Source organism: Maniola jurtina, chromosome 13 (genome assembly GCF_905333055.1).
Source record: "Maniola jurtina chromosome 13, ilManJurt1.1, whole genome shotgun sequence".
NCBI lineage: Eukaryota > Metazoa > Arthropoda > Insecta > Lepidoptera > Nymphalidae > Maniola > Maniola jurtina.
In genome coordinates this window covers 3,750,454-3,777,500 of record NC_060041.1, presented here as the reverse complement: position 1 = coordinate 3,777,500, position 27,047 = coordinate 3,750,454, and the positions used below count along the sequence as shown (strand labels likewise).

Below are 27,047 nucleotides of genomic sequence, written 5' to 3'. Positions count from 1 at the left end.
AATACATACGTGATGTCCAATATGGTTTTATTCTTCGGTAACAGTGGATCGCGATTGGTAAAAATGTCAGGGGAGTTGTTCCTCAGTGTGAAGTAGCACTCGATTGTGTCCTTCGTCTCCTTGATCTTGCAGTAGTTGGAGTGCAGGAAGAGGATCACGTACTCGTCCGATATGTAGGGCAGGTGAGGCTGACTTTTCATCCTGAAAAAATCGTTTGAAACTAAGTATAATTTGTTCGCTAATTAGCATAAAACGCGATTACGCGATCACAGGCGAATTTTGTCGGCGATATTGGAATTTGCATGGGTAGTAGTGATATTCGCGTAAGATAACTATTATTATACATAGGTATTATGTATCCATCCATGTTTGACTTTGATAGCCAATTCGAATTAAATTCGCGCAAATAATTCGTGATGATCGCTCTATCACGTTAAAGCCTTTATAAGTTTATACGATTGTTATTTTGGATTTATTTACCTACAGAATATTTCAGAGAATAAAAATAAATTTTATTAATAATCAATACCTAGGCAAACTGCAAATCAGTGCAAAGTGTAAACGACAGTAGTACAGATAGATAAGTATCTAACGTTGTAAAAACCAACGGTCTGTATTTTAAAACAACAATAGGTGCCTATTACTCATCCAAAAAATAAACAGATGGCGAAAAACTGAAAACTATGACATTGTCGTAGCAAAACAGAAAAGCTTACTATCATTGTATACCTACCATATACCCACTGTGTACTTGACCTACTTGACATGAAATATACAAAATTCGAATGACTGAATGCCAAAGTTGTATAAAAAAATCGTGGGTGAATTAAAATAAAAGCCACAAAATATAATAGAACTGGCAAGTCAAATTCTGCTATTATACCAAGTTCAGAAGACTTGAGGCTTCACAAAAGTGCATAATACCATTCGTTTGAAAAGTTACACAAAATTATGCACCGATTCATCTTTTTGATCTAAGTATTCAAAAGAAATGAAACTAAATAAAATACTATAAACCATTTCTTTATTTTGCAATTAGTACCTACAAGCAATTTAACACAGAATTTTTAAGTAGGAAGTAAGTTAGTTTAAGAACATGAACATTTTATTTCATAACGTAATTTAATTAATAGTAATTACCTATCTATTAAATTAGTACTTACATATTTTTATTGCACTGATAGCCTAGTGGTTGTAGCCTAGTTCAGCCTCCTATCCATTCGGGAGGTCGGCGGTTTGATCCTGGGTACGCATCTCTAACTTTTCGGTGTGCTTTTTAAGCAATTAAATATCATTTGCTTAAAAACGGTGAAGGAAAACATCGTGAAGATAATAGTCTTCATGCTTGAGAGCTCCATAATGTTCTCAAAGTTATGTGAACTCCGCCAATCCCGTACTTGGCCAGCTTGGTGGACTTTGGCCAAACTCTTAGTAGGTATTCTAAGAGGAGACCCGTGCTCAGTTAATTTTTTTTACTCCAGGCATGTTATGAGTTTATGACCTACTTACCTGCATACCTACTTTTGAAACTAAATTTAAGTTATTCAAGGGAATAAAAATTAAATCATCAAGATTATTTTGTTACGGTCATCCAACCAATCGATTTCGAATTTTATAATAGCTCTTCTAACCTTGCTGTCCTAAAATTTACCTACTTTATTTCGCCTGAGCAACTCACTCTTAGCGGCTTAGGATAAGGTTAAATTGCTGTTCTTGATAGACCATCAAGACGCTCGAGTGCTCGGGTGCTCGAACGTCCTAATAGAAGAATTTAAGCATTTCGTATTTGGCATATAAGCTATGCTAAGCCAGCTAAAGAGGTTAGATGCTCAGTCGATAGTGGTCAATCTCAGCATAGGTTATCTAAGGCTATAGAGCGCATTTTGACTTTGCTGATTGAATTGAAACGAAACAGATTTATGTGAGAGATACATTGGCTCTGGCCCATTTAAAAAAAAACTTAAGTCTAAGCAAAATCAGAGTGTTCTCTATAGATCTCACCCTAAAAGCTTTAACAATAATAATTGCCGTTATCATTAAACCTTGCAACAACCACAGTGTTTCGTGACACATCCACACAATTTTGCACTTCTAATATAATAATTATATTCTAAGGACGTGAGCAGGTTTTGTACAATCATCAAATTATTGTGTAATTTTGCTTTCTACGTCCATTTCGCAAGAGAAAGTGACCATGGTATGCCATTCACGCGACTTATTTGCACGCGTTTTTTTACTTGAATTTCTCTCTACTCGTCATACTCCTTATCGCTGAGGATCTTCACTCAATCCATTTATCAAACATAAAGGAACGTACTAATTAAATTCCGCCATTCGAGGTTTAAGGTAACTGTAACTTAATTTTTAAAGGTATTTTCGAATATAATAATATACTTCCTCAAAGCTACATAGAAACTGTTGAGAAAAAAAAATCTCAAAAATAAAGAGAGTAAAATATGTACTCACCATTCCCGAATTTGCTGTATTTCATCCTCGAAGCCTTCGGGCATCGGCTTCAAGCCGTTCAGGAACGGGTGAGAGTATTTCGTCGCCGACATCACTTCCAGCGCCGACTGGCCGCCTGAAACCAATAAAAATATAATTAATTACTGATTGCTCACTGATTCCCTATTATGTGGTCTTGCTTCCTTACGTCCTGGAAGACCTCATCATCACTACCACATGCTCATTCACTAGCATATGCCCGCGACTTCACCCACGAAATCTTTTCTCAATGGATGTCTACATGCCGACTCCGCGCGATCCATCCATCAGTAGGTAAGTAGATACTTACTTTGAGCTGTGTGTTGATAGGTCAGTCAGTCAGTCAATATCTATATATTATATAGAAATTACGTACACAACCTTTGTAAAAATGGGTCGTTTTGTTAATGATCGAATATTTTGTAAGAATAAAAAGGTTACTTTTTACAACCGATTTCCGTTAAAAAGGTCGTGCATCATTGTAATTACCTGTAAAATTATGTACCTGTGGTACATAATTTTATCCAAATTAACCGTAGTACCAGTCAAGGTACGGTAAGTATCAGTCAAGGCTAACTAGGTAAATCAATTATCTTTATTAAAACGCGTAGTTTTTAACCCAAATAAGGATCGCACAAGTGCCTTCGGCATGAAAAAGAAAAAGTTCAGTGTCAGTCATGTAAGTATAATTATTATTTAATATTCTGTAGGTAGGTACTGGTAGGTACGTATAAATTTTAGGTATATGGGTCAGGGGTCAGGGCTTTATTTTTCCTACCACTGTAAACATTACTTGTACTAATTAACGGGAAAGTTATATTATTGTAGATATACATAGATATACTTATGAGAATTTACAAAAAGTGTATATCAATTATTTTCAGTCTTTATTTAATAACAATTAAAAATTGATTAGATTTAAACATTCTACACAAAATATCCAAATTTCAGGTCTGGAACTCTACGAGCTAGAGTCCATGACATACGGACTGACACGGACAGAGGGTAGAGTGATATAGGTATATAGAGTTAATATCTTTTGCTCTTTGGATACGGACCCCTATAAAAGAAAAAGTACTTATACCTAGCTTCAACAAAAGGAGTATTCGCCTATAATTCACCTATACATAACTACTCGAGTGAAGATGTATTGAAAATAGCCTAGATCTCTCATCGAACACGTGCTCACCAAGGTCAGAAAAAAATTCTATTTTAAATTCAGATATTAGCTGGCCCGCACTGGCTTCCCTCGTGTGACTTTTTGAAAATTGGTTGGGGGAATATCCAAAAATCCTGAAATATTTAAGTAGATAAGTAGGTTTTTCAGTTTTGACCGAAAGCCCAAATACCAAATTTCATTGACATAGCTTGAAAAATGACTGGCTTTCAACGATAATTTCATACCCTATTTTTCATACCCCTTAAGGCTTATAATTTCCAAAAATTGTGAAACAAATATTCCTTTACTTTTAATTGACATACAGTCTAAATATCAAATTTTCATCGATAATTTGGTCAAATCGCGGTTCTTATCATTCCCATGTGTACTTGAAAACGTCCGTTATCAAAGAGTCTGTAATCAAGAAACATCTGACTGACGTTAGAGGTCAACCAACGTTCCGTAAATAGGTCACTCGACGTCAATGCCGCGTCGTTGGTGGGGCATTGACCACCCGAGTTTTGCATGGTATATATACAATGCGGGTTTGAAAAACACTAAAAGTACAAATTAAGGCAAATGGTTATCGACATTGGATTGTGTTAAGGTAGTAATAATAAAGCTAAGTTTTTGCTAGCGTTCTGGTTACACTCTGTATTTTAACTTTTAACCTACTTATACGAGTATCCACTGTTTATAAACGAAATAAAACCACCTAAAATCGACGAATTGCATCTGTGGATTGCATAATAAAAATAGTTCTATCATGAAACACGCAATTTACGCGCAACGCAAAAACAAGTTGTTGCACGGTAAACGAATCAATTTCGGTCATACGTTAGATGCGCAGTGATGCGAATATCTATTGGGTCATAACGCACGGAACACTTTCAGTAATCGCCTGTTAATTACCTGCATGAAATTGGGGTGTGTGGCTTAAAAAAACCGGCCAAGTGCCAGTCGGACTCGTGTCTAAGGATTCCGTACCTTTGAAGGATATGATGTGTAATTATATGTTGCATTCGGATTGTGTGGCTTTCGGATTTTCTCCTTTACTTGACATAAGTATAGTATAAGACACTGCTTCTTGTCCTCGCGAGTGTCAAAATAATATACAGCAAAACGGCCGTATCATTTGATTGCAATTACTAAGAAGTTTGATTTTTTCACAGTCTCAAGGTATTGCACATTTAAGTAGGTATTTACTTCATATTATTTCAACGTGAACCTTCCATGCGTATCTGAGAAAAGAAGCTTGACAGACAGACAGACAGATAGACAACGAAGTGATCTTTCTTCCTTTTAAAGTACGGAACCTTAAAAATTGCATGAATTGTGCGTGTTAAAACCGCTTTTTGCCAAATTTTACACGTGTTGACGACCTCCTTGGTGCAGTGGTGAGCGCTGTAGTTTTATAATTGGAAAGTTCCGGGTTCAATTCCAGGCAGGTGTAAACTAATAATTTATCATTTCTACATTGTCTCCGGTCTGGTCTGATGAGAAGCTTCGGCCCTGCAGACATACCAGACACTGATTAGCGAATATGAATATTATAGAAACCGTCATAATCCTTTCAAGTTAGCCCGCTTTCATCTTAGACTGCATCATCACTTAGATACCACCAGGTGAGATCGTAGTTAAGGGTCAACTTGTAGATATTTGATAGCTTAAAACGCTCATTTCAGTTACTCCGAAAGATGTAAAAGTTAGAGATGCGTGCTCGAGATCGAACCCCCGACCTCCCGAATTAAAAGCCAACGTTTACCACGTTCTTTAACAGTTTCTCGAAAATATTAATCGTTAAAAAAATCTGCTGTTTTATACGAGTACCGAGGTAGGTATCTACCTAAATTAATTTATACAAGTAGATATAAATAACTATATACTTTCTAAGTAAGTAGTTGAATTGAAAAGTATCTCATAGGCTGGTTTATAGGTAGGTATTTCTTAGTTCTTATTTCAGTAAGGTTTTTCTATAAGCAAATATTACTTTTCTTAATTAGAGTACCTAGGTAAAACAAGAACTTTAATATAACGAATTCAATTAAAAGCAGTAAATTAAGGCTTATACCTACTTAACACTTCTATATTATTATTTGTTGATAAACAAAGTGCATTTCTTAAACAAATCTCATACAACTAGCCTACTCATATTACATATGATAAAAAGTTCTGTAGATAGGTAGGCTTAATTGTTTTTTAATAGCAACAGTTTAGTAAAATGAATAAGGAAAACAACAGAAAACCTCAATTAAATTACGATAGAAAATAGCTTAGTTTTGTGCCAAATGTTCGTAGCACGTGCAACTACACGTAGCACGTGTTATCTCTTATCAATATTTGGTCCTCAGGTCCTAGCTTTATAATTTATTACCCATATTCTAAAATGTAAAAGTATTGATTCTATATTAGCCCTGCATGCCCAGCCTTATCCGTCCAGTAGTTTGAGCTGTGCGTTCACAGATCAGTCAGTCAGTCAGTCAGTCCTTTCCCTTTTATATAGTAGGTAGGTATTTAGAGATAGTTAATTATTCAGCTAGAAACTATTTTTTTTAATACCACGTTTAGACAACAACTGCTATAATGAGAAGGCTACGACAAGACTACGACAAATCTACGACAAGACTACTACAAAAGTACGACAAGAGTAAACAGACCCACAAGAAAGCGAGTTAATAAAATCGTGTTAAAACATGAAATTATCACGAAACTTATATTTTTTTATACCTAAACCACAATCACTCAGGAAGGGCAATGTAACAATAACGCTTATCAACGAAGAAATAAAATACGCACTATAGTAAAAATGCATTCAAAAGATTTGCAGTACCTACCTACGTTACTTTTTAAATGCAATTGTATTTTTTTTTAATAAAAATAGGGAGCAAATATTTCCACGCTTCAAAAGGTTTCTTTCTGATTTTGAATGATACAAAAAATACGAAATTTAAAAAAACCATCAAAATAAACGAATACGTATTTTCCACTATATATGTATGTATTAAATAATGTAATGATATTTACTGTTATCTAAATATTATGATCCAAAGCCGAAATGCCGGCATATAGCGATTGAACTGAGCAATCCTCAGGAATGCCCAGGGCGCTTCGTACTTACTTACATAAAATTAGTAGTAACAGTACTTCGGCTTCTGCCTAAAATATTTCAGCTCAATATAAAAGTGCATTTTCTAGGCCAAAGCCGAATTGCTAAAAACTGAGTTTTGACTTTGGACTAGGCAATTTCTAGGCTTAGAACAACTCAAGAAAAATCTGTGTTGAGGAGCTTGCCCACTAAACAGTTAAAGTTTTGATCTAGCTTATTCCCTCCACTACACGAGCTGAACGTCTTAGTGAATAATTTAAATTTCTAATATCAATCAAAAATATAGACAAAACAGTTACAAAGGAAGCAGAACAGCCTTCATGACTTGGTTCCATTGCAAGCATTGCATAATATCGTGGCATTCGATTTTTCACATCCATACAAAACTTGGTGGCAAATGGCATTGCGGTCGCGCAGGTTAGATTTCTTACCTTAATTATTTATTTATTTTAGTTGTAAGTACTCGCTAGCGCCAGCGACTTTATCGATGTGGATGCAAGTATGTCAAATACCTTAACTTTTATTTTTTGCGATAAAAAGTACCTACTTATCCTATATCCGCGTCCAGGATTTTCATGGTAATTGGAGATTGGTGGGTATAATGTATGTAATGTAATAATCTAAATGGTAACTTAGAAGTACTGTGAAAATTTTGTAAAGAAACCACCTGGGTTAGGATAAAAGTGACGATCGAGAAAACCTGTTTTGTTTCGAGTTCAAGTTCCAATCTGCGAAACGGTACTCAGTACCTGCAGTATTTATCTCGTGAGATCGAGACAAATATTTACGACATTATTATGTATATACTTATGTACATTTACCATTGATAGTTACTTAGCCACTTACAAACATAATAATGTAAGTGTCAATTCATTCAGAACTTCTTATAAGACGATTATAACATAACTTTTAAGGCACTATTTAGTAGATGATGCCCGTGGTTAGCGCCAAACTTTTCACATGCCGAGGTGACAAAGAAGACCTTACTGCAAATTATCAGCGGACACCAAGCAACTCTTCAGATTTCCCAATAAAGTCAAATTTTCCGTGATCAGCTCACAAGATACTACTTAAACTATTAGTTGATGCCAAGTTCTATTTTACATGCTCACCTGACAAAGAAAACCTTACTACAAATTATTATCAGCTTTCAGATACCAAGCATTTCTCATATAGTCTACCTTTCTGTAATAAGATGAAGGCAGAATCTAGTACAAACTCAGCTTTTGCCAATCGTCTCTCCCTTTAACGTCTGGCTACTTTTCCATACTCAAATTACGAAAAAGTACTTCAATTTATTCAAAGTAAATTATGTATTACATATTAACTATTAACTATGACTCAATTAGTAAAGGAGAGCACTGTCGCCTAAGATACAGGTTTACCGAGTTTAGGGACAGTGGATCAACAATATAATTTGTGCTAGTTTTGTCAGTTTTATTAGGTTATACTAAATTATTTTAAATTATATTTTAGTTGTTTTAGTTGTAATTTTGTCTAGAATAAGTTGTAACTTTTGTAAAATTTTGGCTGCAATAAACAATTTATTATTATTATTATAATTTAACATCAAGCACCTCCTCCCCCATTGAAATTTATTTTCCTTAGTAAAGTGAGACAAAAGAGACTGTCAGCTGATAGGTACCTCCCTAATTTTCCCACTATCTCCTCAGCTATTAGTGTAGCGTGGTATGCTATCGTTCAGTAGCCTAGTTACGAAGGTGGCGTGACCGCAACCAAACCAGCAGTCATCCGTCACGTAATAGGCACGTAACAGGTAAGTACTCAGCCACGCTTCGAGTTTTAAGCCGATTTGCGAATGTGTTTCCGTGTTTATGTTGCGTTTATTAACTTCAAATTCTTCTCTGATGCAACAACTCATTATGAATCTAGTATTTTCATAAAATAGAACAAATTTTTCATGGATTACAAGATTTTTGCGCTTGGCATCGCTATAATCCGCCAAAACAAATCTGTATGGTATCGTGCAACATGCTCGCCCTCTCGCTACAAGCAATACGTAACAGACACACAAAACCACACAAATCTTGTAAAACCTTGAGTGCAAGGTACGTTTGACTCCGCCACCAGAGCATCCTGCGATGTTGACCACAATGCAATGATGCAGACTTTGCAATAATTGTGTATAGTCGAATCAACATCTCTTGAGGATTCCTGCATGTTTAGTAGCGACTGGGCGGACCGTACATGTCGCATGCTGTACTTTGTAGGTCTACGACATAATGTTTTAAAGGATTTTAGCGAACTAAGCCCCTGGTATTGGGTTCCTTGATTAATCTTTTCTTAGCCGGGATAGGGTGATTAAGAAAGCTTACATGCAAACGTGAAAAATTTAAGTTTCTATCGACCCAACTGTTAAAAGCTGTTCGTTGGTATGTCGGTCAGTCAGATTACTTTTTTAATAAGTATATTTTTCGTGATATTCTACCTGGAAACATTTTTTTAAAATAAAAATAGCGAGCAAACAAGCAGGCGTCCGTAAACATTTGCAGCACCAGAGGAACCGCCAATACGTTGCCGGTCTTTCAGGAATTTGTTGATCCGCCCCTTGAACAACCCTATGTTATAATCTAGTGGGATCATCGCCGAAATGGAGTTGATTCCACAGTTTGCATGTGCGAAAAAAGGATTTGGCACAACGGGCGGTTAGATTTGGCACAAAGTGCACCCAGGTGGTGAGAGTGAAATTGCTTTCGGTGACGTGCGGTGCTTAATTAAACTTAATTTCTATACATTAATTGACATTACGGTAATAGCACATCGTCATTCTCAGATACCTTTGGGCCTTTTGGGCACACCAGTCATCTGATTAGAAAATATCAACAAAATCCGGATCAACCAGTTATAATCTACCTGTTAAAAGCGCCTATTCTGCTGCAGTCACTTTTCTTATCCATAAAGTGGAATAATGATATGGTAAAAGTTTGTGCCCAAATTTTCTTATTTTGAGCCTCAATAGCTCAGTGGTTGGCTTGGTTTTATATGTATAAGTAGCTAGATAGAATCGAAGAAGTTTCTAATCAGTGATTCTCCTTAATATTTTTGTCATATTATCCTGTAAGTACCACATTCTTAACAGAACATTGCAGACACCTACTTATGATCTGCACTAGACCATACAAAATTATCATTAATTAAATGGTGTAATGTAATAGCTACTATGCAATTTGAAATGACCTTGGTTCATGTCGGTGTCAGAAGATATATTGGCATATAATTACTGTATCGACCCAACACATTCTATGCAATTAATTAGAATTATGCTCAGTAACGCATAAGGAAAAATAGCGCATTAAATCGCATCTAAGAATATATCGTATCTAAGAATGTATATCAGTGGTGATAGCCTAGTGGTTAAGATGTCGGCCTTTTATTTGAAAAGTCGGGGGTTCGATCCCAGGCGCACATCTCTTACTTTTGGAGCTATGTGCATTTTACAATTAAAATATAATCACTTGCTTTAACAGTGAAATAAAACATCAGGAGGAAACCTTCATACTTGAGAGTTCTCCATTACTTTTTCATAATCTGCCCATCCCCACTGGGCTAGCGTGACAGACTATGGCTTAAACCATTCTGAGAGGAGACTCGTGTAAAGATATGAGTGCTCAGATCTGTCCTCTCCTCAGGTCAGTGGAATGGCGGTGAGTTGATCATAATGATAATGACGATGATGAATATAATCAGTGCTATGAATATGCATTATAAACACGAAGACTTTTTGATTAATTTGACTCTTTCTTTATAAATTAAAACTTAAAATCTATAATCTCACACCATTTTACTATGAAAATTGTAGTCAAACGTAATATTATGTAGGTAAGTGCACCTAACTACATACACGTTCATAATTTTAAGATTTCATTACTTATTTGAATAGTTAAATTTATTCATATGATTTTGAATATTCTTATATAACAACGTTACCCATTATTAATACGGTTTCATTATAACGAGAGAAATGAAAAAAGAAAGTTCGTACCTACCTATCTTACCTATCTAGTGCTGATTCTTAACCCAATCAAGAACAATTAATTAATTAATGTACTTTGAAGTAGGTACATTATTTTTATTTCTCCCAATAATATAGTTATCAATTTATAAATAACAAATATATATATTCACAGTTGACATCAGAGTTGAGGAAACAAAAACTTTACCTAAATCATTATCTTGGGTAATCAACAACCCAAAATAATGATCTATAGTTTTTGCCCAAATACAAATCACAATTAGTACATTCTTGTTCGCAGCAAAACAAGACAGTACGTCTCCAGCATCAGGATTGAGACCCGGTCCCGGAGTTCACGTAGATAATGTTGTGTTATCTATCATAGAGATAAATTCGTAAGCCAAGTTTCCTATATCGGTTCAGCAAGCAGAAGTAATTGAAAAAGTCGATGCAAGATTTGAAATAAACACAGGAGTAAAGATTTACCTACATTGTTTTCAAAAGAAATAGGTATCGTAGTTTAATAAATGCTGAAGTAGATACCTATTGCTGCGCCGATAACTGCTGGCCCGAAATTGAAAATACCTTAAAATGCGAATCAGCATTGATACCTCGTATGCTATGATCAGCAAATACAAAACATGCTTACCATGCTAACTAACTTTTATATTATGTATGTCAATAGGTGTCTATCTCTCTACTTGATAATAGGGAAATGGATCTTATTGAGGAAGAAAATGAAACCGCCAAATATAAGGTCATCCTTAAATCTTGATTGCTGAACCCTTTTTGAGCATGCGTATGAGTTTCCAAAAAAGAAACCTAAATGTAAGTTACATTTTGGTTTTTTTTTTTGATTGAAATCGCAAATCAACGATCATGTAAGAAACAAGAGCTGTGTCAAAGTAATATAAAACGTAATAATAGTAATTATAATATACTTACTCAAACAAATCCTTTCCAGTGGAATAAACGAGTGCACTAACGGGACGCGAAAATCAGCGTTTCACTTGGATATATTTACAAACGAAATACGTGCGCATGCGCCAGCACACTGAACACAACTGTTCCACTACAACCTTGTACAAATTCATGCTGGAATAAAAAGTTACCTTTCTAAGTTTGAATCTGCGAATCGGCGCAGGTGTGATCGTGCACGGTGGACTTCTTCGACATACCTAATTCAGTGGACAACAATGGAGGTCACAAGTTCAAAACCTCCGCGCAATCAATTTGCGTAAACTATGCCATTGTCATTTTCATTTGTCATTTTGTTAATTGTTCGTTGTTTAGAAAATTATCATTAACTCATCATCATCCTGATCAACTTACCCTCGTAGAATGAGAGGGTGTCATTGGTTATTTCAATTTAATTATTATAGAATAGGCTTTTTGCAAACTTTATACCTTCTTTTGGACTTCAATTTCGACCCAAAAACAGACCTACTTAATCAATTAATTAATGTAAATGAGCCTTATAGTCTACGTGTGGGTAAATATATACTAAGTATCTCATATTATATCTTTCAGTTCTAAGTCACCACCATCTTCAACTTCAGCAAGTTCTATAACTCAGACATCAAATCTACCACTAGTACAATCAAGTTTAAATTAAATACGTTTAAATAAATAAAAACGTAATAAATAAAAAATAGGTGTAGTGAAATATTCAATATTTCAATTTTCAACGCAATAAAAATGCAGGTTTGTAGTTTGGTATAAAATTTATTTCAGCTCCAAACAGTTTATTTGACATAAAATTGTATTTGAACTCGATACAAAAATGCTTTCAGTTTCATTTCATAAAGCATTTTTCATCTCATCGATAATATACTTTCATTTTCTATCAGTTAACTGTGTGGTTCCGACTTTAAGTGTTAAAAAAGGTAAAGGTATTAAAAAAAGATTTAAGTACAGGATCGATTGGTTTAAAAATCCTTATGTTAGTTATATTTTTGTTACAGTTAATAGCAAACTAATTGAAAGGAAACGACAAGACACCTCAGAAATATGCAGACTATTTAACGAAGAAAATAGTCGCCGCCAAATTAGTAGTGCTACTAATATAAAATCGAATGTTAATAACAGTCCAACAACAAGGCATCGCATAAAACGAAATGTTGATTCCAACAAAATTGATAACCCAGTTTTGCATCGAAAAGATATACTGAGAGTTGAAAAAATCGTAGACAAATTATATGATGATTTCGAAGACAATGGCAATCATATTACCTATAGGCAAAGGAATCTTGAAAATGTTACAAAGGTAAAAAGTTTAAGCAAACAGATCAACACAAAAAAACAAAAGAAACAGAATTTATATTTATTTATCAAAAACTAGCTATGTAACATCATTATGTACCATTGTATCAACCATTGTTCAATGGAATCATGGTCTCTAAACTATGAAAAACCATATATTATATCTATAGTTTTATTACCTCTGAAAATAACAGTTAATCAAACGACTAATTTACAGGGAATGAAGGATAAACAAAATAGACGATTTAATTTTGCACCTGCTCAACTTTTTGGTCCATTAGAAAAAAACACTACGTTAGAACTCACGGCGGAACATACAACCCTTGAAGAAATAACGATTCCATGGACTAAGAAATGGAAGCATGGAATTCTTCCTTATTTCATTGATCCTAATACGTATGGTAAGTACCTACCTAAATTAACGTATTCCTTTTGCAAATCTTGGCTCTGATGATTTTCGGAATAGGTACCAAAAAGTAATCTTGTTTTCACCATTAATTTCATTTTGCGTAAATTAAGTAAATGATAAAAGAGCCTGGATTTGACCTGCAATTCGCTCCAGCAATGCGCGGGACTTTGCTTTAATTCATGGCATAATATTGTATATCAAATCTTTGAAAAGAGCAACCGCCGAGTTTCTTGCTGGTTCTTCTCGGTAGGAAAGGCATTCTGAACCAGTGGTAGATGCTTTTGATGATTCAAAAGAACTTGTAAAAGTCTAATTGAATAAAAATATTTTGAATTGAATTGAATTCAGTCGTCATAATAAAAATAATGTCCTCCCAATTGAATTTCGACTAAGGCAGTCAGTCATTATTACATTTAATTTTCCAGATTCACTTCTCTCGGACATCATATTAAAAGCTTTTGACTACATAGAAAAAGTTTCCTGTATTCGTCTACAACGCCTTCGAGAAAAACCTGTTGATAAACAATCACTGCAAAGTGTTGAATGGCTTTACATAACGAATCCTTCTGGTATAAGGCAATGCGTTCATAGCAATGAACGGAAACCTAATACGGGTGTCCAGGTAAAAGCACTACCGCCTATAAAAAGAACTTAAAATATAATACAAGACTATAAACGTTTTTTACTAGACTTTAGAAGACTATAAAAGACTAGAAGACTAGAAAGCTGCTTTCCATATCAGTGTGGTAAGCTGAGTCCTAACCTTTTATACTAAGTTGGCCTGTAAGTACATGAAATAAATATTTTTGAGTTTCCAATTTTTTAAGTTGATATCGTTGATATTTGTATAGATTTGCTATCTTTCTAAACAGTAACAGTAAAATCTATACATATAATAAAATTGTAGAAAAGTGGTGTCTGTACAATGGAAATATATAAAAAAAAAGTAGCAGGGGTTGTTATTATATCGATGCCGAACCCGAAATTGTAATTAATTTATTTTTTGTCTGTTTGTCTGTTTGTCTGTGTGTTTGTGCACGCTAATATCAGAAACGGCTTATTCGATTTAGATACGGTTTTCACTAATATATTGTAGTAAGCTTCACTTAACATTTAGTGTTTATTTCATGTCAACCGGTTCATAAATAAAAAAGTTATGTCAATTTAAAGAATCACGGCGAACATTTTTAACGTACAGAGTATATGCTGCCTAAAAAGTCACTATTCCACGCGAACGAAGTCGCGGGCACAGCTAGTCATTAGAATAAAAACTAAAACACATTTTTAGCGAATATACTTAAGTGTTGGATATAATAGGACTAAGTTAAGATCACTCAAAAATATTTCTATTTTAGATGGTCGTTCTAGGCTACGATTGTTTATCACAGGGGGAAATAGCCCATGAAGTGATGCATGTGCTAGGCTTCTCCCATGAACACACACGCTCGGATAGAGATCGCTACATCACCATATTATGGGATAATATCAAACCTGGTATAGTCTGCTGACCTTTATATACTAGTAAATTCAGAATATGTAAGGGTTGTTTGAATATCAATAGGTTTAATGTTACAAGTCAATACTAGAGACGTGATAATTTAATCAACTTAAATATCTGGATAATATATATTTAATCTACGAGGATCCGAAACGAGTTCTTGAAAAAAGCTCACAAGGCGGGTATTCTTTTCATTATTCTCTACAATCTACATCACTTTAAACCATTAGAGTTATTGGAGCAACTCATTCCCAAGCTTTTTTTCATTTCCATTAATCCTTTACATTGTAAGCAATAAAAGAGATTTTTTCAGTTGAGAACATTTTTAAAATGCCTTCTGGCTGTATTAATTTTCTTCATATTTTTCGAATCTATCTACTATTTATAAAAGTTATATATTAGTAATTAGACTTTGAAAATAAAACAGTGCCAGTAATATTTTACGTCCACTTTTTTAATACGTAACTTATCATCTCTTTAAAGGATATAAAAAATATTTCGCGACGAGGCATGACGGGCGCCTACTAAATCTTCCGTATGATTACGCCAGCGTTCTTCACTATCCACCTCGAGCATTTTCCAAAAATGGCCAAATTACTATCATGACAGAGGTAAATATTTTTTTACAAATCATCATCGTGAACTGATCGACGCGACGTCCACTGCCAGGCATATGTCTCTTCTAAGACTAGACTTATGGAACTTTCATTCACCACAGTCTTGCGCTGCCTGAACCGTATCGTCTGTCCACTTAGTGGAGGGTCTGCTAACGCTGTGTTTCTGATGCGAGGTCACCATTTTAGACCACCTTGAGACTCCAACGTCTATCAGTTTTTCAAACTATGTATTGCCATTACTTCAAATTAGCAAAACCATAGAGTTGTCGGTTGTCTTTGGTTCTTCTACGGATTTGATCTGATTTGATCACGTATAACTCTCTCCATCGTCCGCTGTAGGACTCTGAGCTTTCTTATGAAATTGAAATGAGCTTGCAGAAAATATTAAATACGTAATTTTAATTTAATCGAATCTAAATCTCAGACTAAATAATAGTAATTGGTAGTTATATCGTGCCGTTATGACTGAACCATTAATTTTGTGTCTTAATAATGCAAGTTTAAGTGTTAGTAGACTTTTAAATTGCGTAACACTACTAGATAAAGATCATAATCACATATTAATTTGAATTTATATAGTCTGAAATCAAAGTTGGTCAACGTGAAGCTCTCAGCGAATTAGACGTAGAAAAGATCGGTATGATATATGGCCACGAATGTGTTGAGCGAAACAAAGATTATTTACTCAAAACATGTCCAAGTGTAGTAAAGATAAAACCAAAAACTAAAGAAGCCACAGCAAAAGACATCGAAGAATACTTCAAAGACAGAATTTGGCCGTACGGAATTGTTAACTATCAATTAAAAGATAAAATGGAATTTAGTAAGTATTAGCCCGACAAGCCTCTTTTATTTAAGACTCGATCACCACCTTTTGTATGTGTTGTTTTCACGGAAGTGCCAACAACAACTGCACAAAGTAAAACACTTGTAAAAATTTCAACTCAGTTGGAAAAATGTTACGCGAACACGTAAGAAACGAAAAAGACAGACAAACATTGGTTTTTATACATAGGGAGGTAAAACACAGATGATCCTTGTTTGAAGTCTTTATAGAGAGGTAGGTAAAAATTGTCAAAAAATACATACTTTGGTTTAAAATAGTGAAAGGTTACAAACTTAATTTTATGACTAGTAAATATATTTTTATATTTTATAGCTGCTGAAGAAAGAGAGAATATGAAAGCTGTATTTGATCATATCGAAAAAGAAACCTGCATAGAATTCCGGGATATCGCTGATAAAGATGACCTTGGTGATAATGATAATTCCACTGAAACTACTATAGCTTTATTTAATAAAGAAAAGAATACAGCAGTTCAGTCTACAAAAGAAAACGAAGAATCTGCTACAGTTACATCTGACAAAGAAACTGATAAACAAATAGAAGGAAATGATACAAATGTTGAAAATGAAATAATTACAAACGAATCTAATCCGTCGGAGAGAGTAAAAATGACAATCAAACTATCTGAATTAAATCGAGCTACCTCACCGAGCAATATGAAACTCTTTGAGAAACATGATACATCTGATGAATCTAACCGTAGATATGGTAGTTACATGAGTAGTATAATACTATCCATACTAATATTATAAATGCGAAAGTGTTTCTGTCTGTCTGTCTGTCTGTCTGCTACGTTTTCACGGCCCAACCACTGAACCGATTTTAATGAAATTTGGTACAGACTTAGGATACTTCCCGGGAAGGGACATAGGCTACCTTTTATCCTGGAAAATCAAAGAGTTCCTACGGGATTTAAGAAAACCGAAATCCACGCGGGCGAAGCCGCGGGCATCCTCTAGTATTATATAAACTAGATGATGCCCGCGACTTCATCTGCGTGGATTTAGTTTATTATAAATCCCAAAGGAACTCTTTGATTTTCCGTGAAAAAAAGTTGCCTATGTCAATTTTCGGGACGCAAATTAATTATCTCTGTACCTTTCACATTAATTTGTTAAATGGATGGGCCTTTAAGCATCCCGTGGGAACTCCTCCATTTTGCGGGGGAAAAGTTGCCTATGTCCGTCTCCGGGATGTAAGCTAACTCTGTACCAAACATCTAAATCTGTTAAACTGTTAGGCAGTGAAAAGCTAGCAGACAGTCGGGTAATCGGATGGGCCCAGAAAAGCTGACAACAGACACACTTTCGCATTTATAATATTAAGTATGGATGAAAAAAAAGATTCTGTTTATCTCCCTATCTCTCTTTTTTAACCACCGACCCAAAAAGAAGGGTGTTATAAGTTTGACGTGTGTATCTGTGTATCTGTCTGTGGCATTGTAGCTCCTAAACTAATGAACCGATTTTAATTTAGTTTTTTTTTTGTTTGAAAGGTGGCTTGATCGAGAGAACTACAATCCAAGAAAATCGGTTCAGCCGTTTGAAAGTTATCAAGTTCTTTTCTAGTTACTGTAACCTTCACTTGTCGGGAGTGTTATAAATTTTTAATTTACATTTATTGTATGTAGGCTTGCGCTGATGAAGTCTATGTTTGAGCGCGCTTGTCTAGAAGATGCCTATTTACTCTTGCCTTGAAGGCACCTAATAAAATCTGTCCGTCTGCTGCTAACTTTTCACGACCCATCCGTTTAAGCAATTAATTTGAATTGAATTTATTTGATTGAAAAAAGAATCATTTGAATTGATTAACTTTTTGGTAAGGTTACAATGCGCGTTCCATGCATTTATGTATTCGCTATTAGTAAATAATAAAAAATGCTGTTTCTACATATTAGACTGAATATTGATTGATTTAAATACATATCTATGTTTAAAACATACTAATTAATCAACGATGTTCGTTATTATATTTATGTATGTCGAAGTATTAGCATTTTCAGTAATATTTTTCTTTTCTTCAGTAAAGCAAACTGCGACGAGTAACAAGACTGTTTTACCTAAGTCACCTGCTAGACGTCATGCAGCCAATGTGCTGGTGCTATCGCGTTCTACAAAACCAGGGTGTCAATGCCCAGCTGCTGGGCGACCAAACGGCAACCAGGCAATTACATTTTCATATCATCAGAGCGTATTTTCTAAAAACATTCCAATCCACAATCAAATCTAAATTAAGTTACTATGAAAAACGGATTATTACGGTCAAATAACATGTCACATCAAAAACGAAACATTATAATTTTATCTTTTTATTTCTTTTGCGATGCAACATAATATGTAATTTTACCGTAATCGCGCAGCTATAATCATAATCAATTTTTCATAATATCCCATTTTAAACATGTTTATGGGTTGGAACATTTTTCAGAAAATACGTCTCTTTCCTTTGAAGCCGTGATAGCCTAGTGGTTAAGAGTCCGCCTGCTATACGGGAGGTCATGGGTTCGATACCGGGCACGCACCTCTAACATTTCAGGTTATGTGCGTTATAAGAAATTAAATATTACTTGCTTTAACGGTGAAAGAAAACATCGTGAGGAAACCTGCATACCTGAGAGTTCTCCGTAATGTTCTCAAAGGTGTGTGAAGTCTGCCAATCCACACACGGCAAGAGTGGTGGACTGTGGCAAAAACCTCATCCTGAAAGGCGACCCGTGCTTAATAGTGAGCTGGAGATGGGTTGATTATGACAGTGATAAGACCTCTCTTTATCAGCTAGGTTTTATATCATCATAATAACTATGTAATATTATAAACCACACATTACAAACGAACAGTCTGAATTTGTGATAAAAAGATAGAGTTAACTTGTTTTCTGTAGGTCATTTTAAATCTAACATCTTCACGACATTTGATTGATAAAATACCTAGTAAAAAGTATATTATGTAGTATTTGACGATATCATTGTTGATTTTTGCGCAGGTTCTTACAATCAACGCAGATTGTTTCAATTCAGTGAACGATCTTCTTCATTTGTTCGTCCATGTGTTAGGTCTGGAGCACCAACACAAGATGTACGATCGGGACTCTTTTCTACATATTGAATGGGAGAAACTCACTCCAGGTAAAAATTTGAAGAACCTGAAGAAGGCTAACTAATATTACTTACATACGTAGATTATTCCATGACAGTATCTGCAGGTGCAAAGCAAAGGCTCCACATATTTTGGTTTATACTAGATTAAATTGGTAATGAAAACATACTTAAGTACCTAAATATATAATAATTAAGTGTATACGACACATGCAAAAAAGAACATTGTACCACAGCTTTTGGTGATTTTCAGTTACGGTCTACGATTTTTTATATCTAATCCCCGTATCTCAATTACTTTGCGTTAGAGATTTAGAATAAATATTGTATTGACTTGTGGTGTTTTAAAGTAGAGCACGAGATAAAGGCTCTTACAGTAGGTACACTTATTGCTCGTTTTCTAAAAAGTTCTTACTTACAACAGAAATAACTGAAGATATTAAAAACACATTGCCTCCGGCCGCTTCAGCCGGATTCGCTTATGACTACCAGAGTGTAATGCACTACCCCTGGCTTCGGATAAAGGATGGTGTTACCAATATCATGTATCCTATTTGGGTAAGAGTAACTAAATTTTTTTGAACTCTCATGCTAAATTCATGAGTTTTTTTTATTTGTACCAGAAACTTGTAACAATGAAGAGAAAAAGAAAGAAAAAGCGGACAGGTAAGCAATTATCTCTATAAAAGATCTCTACCAAGTTGCAAGGTGGCAAGAAATCCACTTACACCTACCTAAGAACCTAAGAAAATATTAAATTTACTTCGCTTTTAGTTTAGTTATCCTTTGTTCCACACTTTCTCATGCTTGGAAAAATCGAAAAGTTACGTCTGAGTTTTTCTGATAAAACTGAAATTAATAGCAATTTTGCAAAATAGTTTGTGGAAAGTATCACATATTAGGTAAGTATGAGTACAAAAAATTATATTAATAATACTTTAGTTGGTAATGCGGGAAACATTACCAACTTAAGTATTATTAATATTAATTTTAGGATTGTTACAAACATCATTATTCCTCTGACTTCAAACATTCAATCCTACGTAACTGTTGTTAGCACTTTCCCGATTACATTGCGCTCACGCATAAATATTATATTTCAATGAGCACGAACTTAAAAACTTTCTAGTTATAAATTACATATTAAGTAATTAAAAAATTTAAAACTTCAAGGCGTACGTTCTTGAATTTTTATCACGTAATGTGGATTTATCATTTACCTACGACTATGTAAAAAATTGTACTTAGGCCTCTATGTTCGAAATTTTATCCTCTTCTCGGTGAAGGAAACTACTACTTATTTATTTATTTACTTTTTTACTTAGTTACTTAAATAAATAAGTTATAGTTATGGTGAAATTCGAGACAAGCTGGCAGGTATCTAGAATTTAGTGGACTAAAGTTTTCGACCATTTTTTTTTCCTATTAGAGATATTTTACGTAATTTTCAGAATGATGGCTGGGCAATGGGTAACTGGCAAGGATTAAGCTGGGTGGATGTTCAAAAGATAAATCTCATTTATACGGATCAGTGTGAGAAAAGAAAACAGCATACGCGCAATATCTGACCCAAGGTTGAGACTTGAGACATAAATTTATTAAAAAAAATAAACTTTAAAGAATAGTTTAAAATCTATATATCTCTACCATTTAAGACCTTCCCTATCTTACACAAGTACAAGCTTAATTTAAGGATCATCATTCGTCATCTTTTTTTTAAATTGTTTTTTATTTACCGACGAAAATTTCATAATCCTAATCATTTCACTTTTGCCATTTCACTACTATTTATTTTGTTTACGGATTTCATTCTTTTGTAAGACATTATTTGCATCTGAGTCTGCATCCTGTTTATTTTCAAATTGCAAATCTTTTTCACTACTCGTACGTTCTGTAATATCGCTTTCGTATGCACTTTCTGTCAATTGTTTCTTAACTGACTTCATTTCATCAGAATTTTCATTTGTGCTTTTCGTGGATTTTTCATTATCTTCATCTACTACGATATTTTTGTTGTTTGTACTTTCTCCATCTTCATTTCCTTCATTTTCAATGCCAGAATTTTGTCCGTTTATCGTTGGTTCCTCTTCATTTTGTTGCTCTGCACTTTGTCCTTCTGCTGTTTGCCATTCTGCATTTTGTTCCCCTGCATCTTGTTTTTCTGCCCTTTGTCTATCTGTAGCTTGTGTTTCCTCTTCTTCAACATCTGGATCATCTACATCCTCATCTTCTACAACTTGTCCTTCAATTTCTGATACATCTTGTTCTTCCTGATTTTTCACTTCTTCTTTTAAATCGATTTCTTCTTCATCTTCTACGTCTGTCATCTGCTTCTGTGTGCTTTTATTTTTGTCATTATCTGTTGCAGCTGTATTGTTTTCAGCATCATAGTCATCATCTACGTCATCACTATCTGCGTTTTGTCTTCCATTATCACCAGCCTGTTCCCCTCTTTTTGCTCCCAAAGAGTTTTTACAGGTCTTTAATAAGTTAGACACTTTCCTTTTATTACATTCATGGCCAAAATAAATCTGTAAACGCATTTTGTCAAGCTGGGACAACGTATCTGAAGGAGAAATCAGTATACCAGGTTCCTAAAACATAACCTAGTATAAGTTAACTCTAGAACCCATTAAAATATTAAGTTTCGTATATAAAAGCAATTCAATAGAACTTTTATGTAGTAATTTTTTCCATTCCCGAACACGGGGTTTTTTAAATTTTTAGCCATCCTAAAGCAATCCAAAAGTCCTATTTATTGTTAGATGGCCCTAGTTTCTGGTATATTAAGTGCCATTGTTTTACACTCCATACCGATAAAAATTATCACTTGCGTAAACGGTGAACGAAACTATTCTGGAAAATTTTGCATGCTTGGGTTCTCCTTATAGTTAGTTCTCATAAACTAGATGTGTGAAGTCTGCCAATGCGCACTTGGGCAGCGCAGTGGTCTAGCCTAAAGGCTATTCTGCAGAGACCGTACTTAGTAGTGGACCGATGATAGCTTGAGACTTGAGATGATAATAACAGGGATTTTTGTCGAAAATCTTTACAGTGTTTGGTGCGTTATTGATATATACGCGACTTTATGCATGAAATAAAAGTACTATATTTACCAAAGGTGCTATAGTAGCGCGCCCATTTCTGCTGAAAGCTCGATCATGAAAATGCATCACGCTCAAGGGATCGTATTCCACCAGAGTCTTAGACGATTTCTCTGTTTGTTTACGATACAAATGTTGGTGAGCTGATAAAACAAAATATGCAAGATCCATAAATAAAATTTCATTTCTATTTTAGTCCACGTCAACCATCGATGTACCTACTCGTATATCGATGATGTCTACTTAATATTTTGAATGCGAGTGTCGGTCTGTTGTTCTGTTATCTTTTCACGGCTCTTAACCGCTCAACCGATCTTGACTAAAGTTGGCAAAGAGATAGTTTGAACCCTGAAGACGGATATATAAAATGTTTTTATCTCGGAAGACCAATAAATTCGGTCAAAATCGTGAGCACCTTTTCTTACCTATTTTATCAACTTTTCGAATATTGGTATTAAAGTAAACTAGGTTGAGATGGCTATGCGGGCATATAGGTACGTGTTGACGACCCACACATTCCAAAAGACAAAAAAATATCACGTATTTTATTTACAACTAGATGATGCCCACGACTTCGTCCGCGAGGATTTAGGTATTTTTATATCCCTTGGGAACTGATTTTCCAGGACAAATTGACAAGAAAAAGATGTCTATCCTTGGGATGCAAACTATCTCTGTATATTCAAAATCGGTTAAACAGATGGGCTGTGAAAAGCTAGCAGCCAGACAGACAGACTTTCGGATTTATAATATTAATAGATAATACTCAAAGGTAGATACTGAATAGAAGGAATACCGCATAGCATCACAGAAAGGAAAGATGTTTAGGAACCAACTGCGATGTAGTGATGGGTCGATGCGATGCGATAAGGGAGTCAGGGTTTGACTTCGATCCTGGCCAGGCACCTCTAACTTTTCGGAGCGTGTGTGCGTTTAAAGCAAATAAATATCACTTGGTTTAACGGTAAAGAAAAACATCGTGAGGAAACCTGCATGCCTGAAAATATACATGCATAATATTCTCAAAGATGCGTGTAGCCTGCCAATCCACATTTTCACAGCTTGGTGGACTATGACCTAAAACTTTTTTTATTCTGAGGGGAGACCCGTGCTCAAAACCGTGAGCCGGGTTGATGATGGTGATGAAAAAAAGAAAATAGTCGAACCAGGATGGATGTTATCCCACAGTACCCTTATGTATTTATCCCGATGGGGATGTGTTACTTCGTCCTTGATACCGATCCCGTGGAGTAGAGTATGCAGCATTTCCTTGGTCTTTAAACAGTCATATCCAAAAACTAGTTCCTGGAAAAAGCAAACCAACTATGTAGATAGATGGAAGTTCGTCTTGGCGGGAGGCTTCGGTTTTTCTAGTAACCACGCTACCGGCAAAGACGTACCTACCTACCGCCAAATTGCCATCAAGCGATTTAGCATTCCGATACATACCACACAAAACTTATTAAGAGTATAGATTTAAATTAAACTGCTATAATTACTATCTGCTTACTTTAAGGCTGAAGAAAAATATCATGAGGAAACCTACATGCCTGAGTTTTCCAAAAAAAATGTTCTCCAAGGTATGCGAAGTCTGCCAATTCGCACATGGCCACAGTGTGCCACAGGGCAGACTATAGCCAAAATCTCATTCTGAGTGGAGACCTGTGCTTAGTAGTGAGCCAGTAATGGGTTGATCATGATGATGATGAAATTATGTACCCATTACATGTTAGCCCGCTTCCATCCAAGATTGCATCTTCACATACCTACCATCAGATGAGCTCATAGCATTTCCAGGCATTTTTATTCGAAGGCGAGTTATGTTTGTAGCTATAATGATGAAAAATCTGTTTTTTCAATCGGAGCGGCCGGCTACATAGTTAATACATAGAAACAATGGATATTAATTTTACATCCACTTTACTAATCAACTTGATATTTTAATATTCAAATTATATAAATATATTCGGCTCTTTATTCGAAAACTCGATGATAATATAGCAATACTTAAAAATATCTTATACCTTGACCTGATGCTGCTATGGGCAGTCTACAATATGCTGCAATGCAACCAATGAATAGACGCCTCGTCGTGGTCATGCGAGGCGTATTATTTTTTAAACAGCTTCCAAAAAACCAGTGTCTAAATGCTTACGATTTCTCCGGTATCCTTAAACCTTGGCTCATGATTGCATTCCCGTACTTTTTTTGGATTAGTGATGTGAAGCCAAGTTGTGTTATCCGATGGTTTCTCTTTCATACTCATAAATTCGATACAAGAACTGCTCTGTACTATATGAATAGGCGATCTCATTAAGGTTTCGAAAATAACATCTGATTCCAAAATAAAAAATCTATTACTTCTAATGAAATTAAGACTATACCTACCTACAAATTGTAATTCATATAAAATCCAACAAAATTACAATTACAGACAAGACCACGTGGAATCGGAGTGCTTCGATTCTGTACTTAGTCGAACCTAGCCCCAGTTACCCCCCTATCGAATGTAGCAGCAGGAGAAACCATCACCCCGACTCCAAGCAGTCTTGTCTGCTCTGCCTATTCTTGTTGCGTAAGAAAAGTGAGTAGGTACCTGGGAAATTAAGACTACCTACCTATAAATTATAAGTACCTAGGAGTTCTGGTGCCTAATGCTTTTACTGCCTTTAGCAACTGAAATCTTTAAATTAGCCCGAGGTACATGCAAGCAAATATTATGCATATTTGCTTGCTTGTACCTCGGGCCAATTACTACTAAAGGTACCTAACACTAGCAAGTTACTCTATCCCACACATTTTGTTTCTCAGAAAATAAGGAACGTCTTACGGCAGTGGGATCTTGGACCATACCTTACTAACTACAACTACCTACCTACCAACCATTATTATAACCCCTCACCATAAGATCGTTTGTCCACATAATATCTTACGATGCCGCTGGGCCATCGTGAACTTATATCGTTCTCCAGTGCAAGATCTTTCTGTATCTTAATCGTATTCACTACAAAAGAAGATTTCGTTACTCAGTTAGGTAGCCCTTTCACGAGTACTTACTTAACCTAAAGCTTTTATGTATTTAAAAAAAACCGGGCAAGTGGGAGTCAGACCGTACTCGGGTATTTTTCTGATATTTTGCACGATAAATCAAAAACTATTAAGCATAAAAATAAAATAAAATCTGTTTTAGAATGTACAAGTAAAGCCCTTTCATATGATACCCCACTTGGTCTAGTTATCTTTCTTGGAATTTTACATACATTTTTTTTTTGTGATGTAACCACAAATTCATGGTGTTCGGATTTTTTCCTTTACTTATGCTATAAGACCTACCTGCCTTTCATAATTCTAGGTCAAGTATCCTATAGGTTTTCTTGACAGATACGATAGACGGACAGACGGACAGAGGAACCGACGGACAGACGGACAGACGGACAGGCAGACAGACAGACAGACAACAAAGTGATCTTATGTGATATTCCGCTTTTTTTTTGAGATACGGAACCCTAAAACAGTGTAGGTACTAGTAATGCTCGAGTTACTCGGCACAGGATGGAGAGAGTCGAATGCTTGGGGTTTCTCTACGACCTACGTGATCAAGAAACGAGGAGATCCGTAAGAGAACCAGAGTAACCAACTGACTGAACGTTAAATGAACGATATTTTACTTTAACTTACCTTAAGATAAGGATAAGAAACAATATAAGGATAAAGGAACACAACTCATCTTACCGTAAGGAGCCCTTATGAAAGCTGTAAAAAGAATAAAATCTTTAATTCTTTGTTGAAAAATTATGTCTACTGCCGTAATTTCAGTTTGGCAAAATTTGGAGATCGGTAGCATATCAACAATTACACCCAAATTGGATATAAATATATATACTTTGTGCTTATGATCTCCAAAAAAAATATATTTATCAACCGCGCTGTTGCAGAAGAATACCGTCGTCGTCGCGACCACACTGTGCAGTGTGAGGTTCTTCATAAAGTCATTTGTATGGGTATTTATAAATCGTGCACAGGTAAGCGCGGAAATTGTGCAGTTACCATCGCACAGGGTATCACCTGTATCACATGGTAGATACATTGAATACAGGGGTCGCATCGCCGACGTCACGCTTTGTGTGGGTCCAAGCCTAACCATCTGCGAGGTTTAAATTCTCGCTCATTCCATCCACTCCTCACCTTACTGCACCGGTGGGAAACCGCCTTTACTGCTGCTGTGTTGCGGCTTCCATAGATGAAGAGGTAGATTGCTCAATGGCTGCAGGTAATGGACATTTGAAACCTGCTTACCAAATTTACTTCCATCTATCAGAGGCTGCATAGGAGGATCGAGTGATGCAAAAGCAGACAAGAGAAAAATAACAAACAGAACTAACTCTGATGTAAACAGCATTATTTTCGTGAAAAATAATTTTATTACAGTTTTGGAAGGTTACTATAATATTTCGTATAGGAAATAATAAAACGTAAGTGCAGTGTTGTTTTATA

The 27,047-nt window shown here is 35.3% G+C and overlaps 3 protein-coding genes across 9 annotated transcripts in view; 1 reads left to right on the top strand and 2 right to left on the bottom strand.

Annotated features, from left to right (window-relative positions):
* The window catches only part of LOC123871064, a 14,883-nt gene extending 2,858 nt beyond the window's left edge, over window positions 1-12,025 (bottom strand). The window contains exons 1-3 of one of the 2 annotated variants that reach the window (XM_045914630.1): window positions 11,835-12,025; window positions 2,467-2,581; window positions 10-201 (exon numbers count right to left, since the gene is read on the bottom strand). In XM_045914630.1, coding sequence (XP_045770586.1) covers window positions 10-201; window positions 2,467-2,558 — 284 coding nt within the window. In that variant the 5' untranslated portion in view covers window positions 2,559-2,581; window positions 11,835-12,025. The other variant, XM_045914629.1, reaches the window with a different exon arrangement.
* Window positions 12,026-12,062: 37 nt separating this feature from the next.
* On the top strand, window positions 12,063-21,084 carry LOC123871060. Of its 2 annotated transcripts, none has more exons than XM_045914621.1 (12): window positions 12,063-12,214; window positions 12,687-12,988; window positions 13,202-13,385; window positions 13,819-14,015; window positions 14,749-14,887; window positions 15,375-15,502; window positions 16,088-16,331; window positions 16,668-17,063; window positions 18,379-18,518; window positions 19,338-19,479; window positions 19,874-20,007; window positions 20,901-21,084. In XM_045914621.1, the coding sequence occupies exons 1-12, from the start codon at window positions 12,064-12,066 to the stop codon at window positions 21,015-21,017; spliced, it is 2,274 nt and encodes a 757-aa protein (XP_045770577.1). In that variant the 5' UTR covers window position 12,063; the 3' UTR covers window positions 21,018-21,084. The 2 variants fall into 2 exon arrangements, with proteins under 2 accessions (XP_045770577.1, XP_045770578.1); XM_045914622.1 differs by lacking the exon at window positions 12,063-12,214 and adding an exon at window positions 12,434-12,608.
* On the bottom strand, window positions 21,071-26,964 carry LOC123871061 (uncharacterized protein DDB_G0290685-like). 5 transcript variants are annotated; one of them, XM_045914623.1, is made up of 7 exons: window positions 26,850-26,964; window positions 26,286-26,306; window positions 25,456-25,557; window positions 24,709-24,887; window positions 23,720-23,858; window positions 22,566-22,696; window positions 21,071-22,043 (listed from the first exon to the last, which is right to left on the bottom strand). In XM_045914623.1, the coding sequence occupies exons 1-7, from the start codon at window positions 26,950-26,952 to the stop codon at window positions 21,234-21,236; spliced, it is 1,485 nt and encodes a 494-aa protein (XP_045770579.1). In that variant the 5' UTR covers window positions 26,953-26,964; the 3' UTR covers window positions 21,071-21,233. The 5 variants fall into 5 exon arrangements, with proteins under 5 accessions (XP_045770579.1, XP_045770581.1, XP_045770580.1 ...); XM_045914625.1 differs by lacking the exon at window positions 25,456-25,557; XM_045914624.1 differs by lacking the exon at window positions 26,286-26,306.
* Window positions 26,965-27,047: the final 83 nt, after the last annotated feature.

What these genes read in the sequence shown, in the direction of transcription:
- LOC123871060 (XM_045914621.1), top strand. Translation starts at nt 12,064, where the DNA reads ATGAGAGGGTGTCATTGGTTATTTCAATTTAATTATTATAGAATAGGC. An exon ending in AAAAGATAAAATGGAATTTA is followed by an intron (nt 16,332 to 16,667) that starts GTAAGTATTAGC and finishes TATATTTTATAG; the next exon opens with CTGCTGAAGAAAGAGAGAAT. An exon ending in ATGGGAGAAACTCACTCCAG is followed by an intron (nt 19,480 to 19,873) that starts GTAAAAATTTGA and finishes TACTTACAACAG; the next exon opens with AAATAACTGAAGATATTAAA.
- LOC123871061 (XM_045914623.1), bottom strand. Translation starts at nt 26,952, where the DNA reads ATGCTGTTTACATCAGAGTTAGTTCTGTTTGTTATTTTTCTCTTGTCT. An exon ending in TGTGGACAAACGATCTTATG is followed by an intron (nt 24,888 to 25,455) that starts GTGAGGGGTTAT and finishes TTTTGGAATCAG; the next exon opens with ATGTTATTTTCGAAACCTTA. An exon ending in TTAAGGATACCGGAGAAATC is followed by an intron (nt 23,859 to 24,708) that starts GTAAGCATTTAG and finishes TGCTTTTTCCAG; the next exon opens with GAACTAGTTTTTGGATATGA.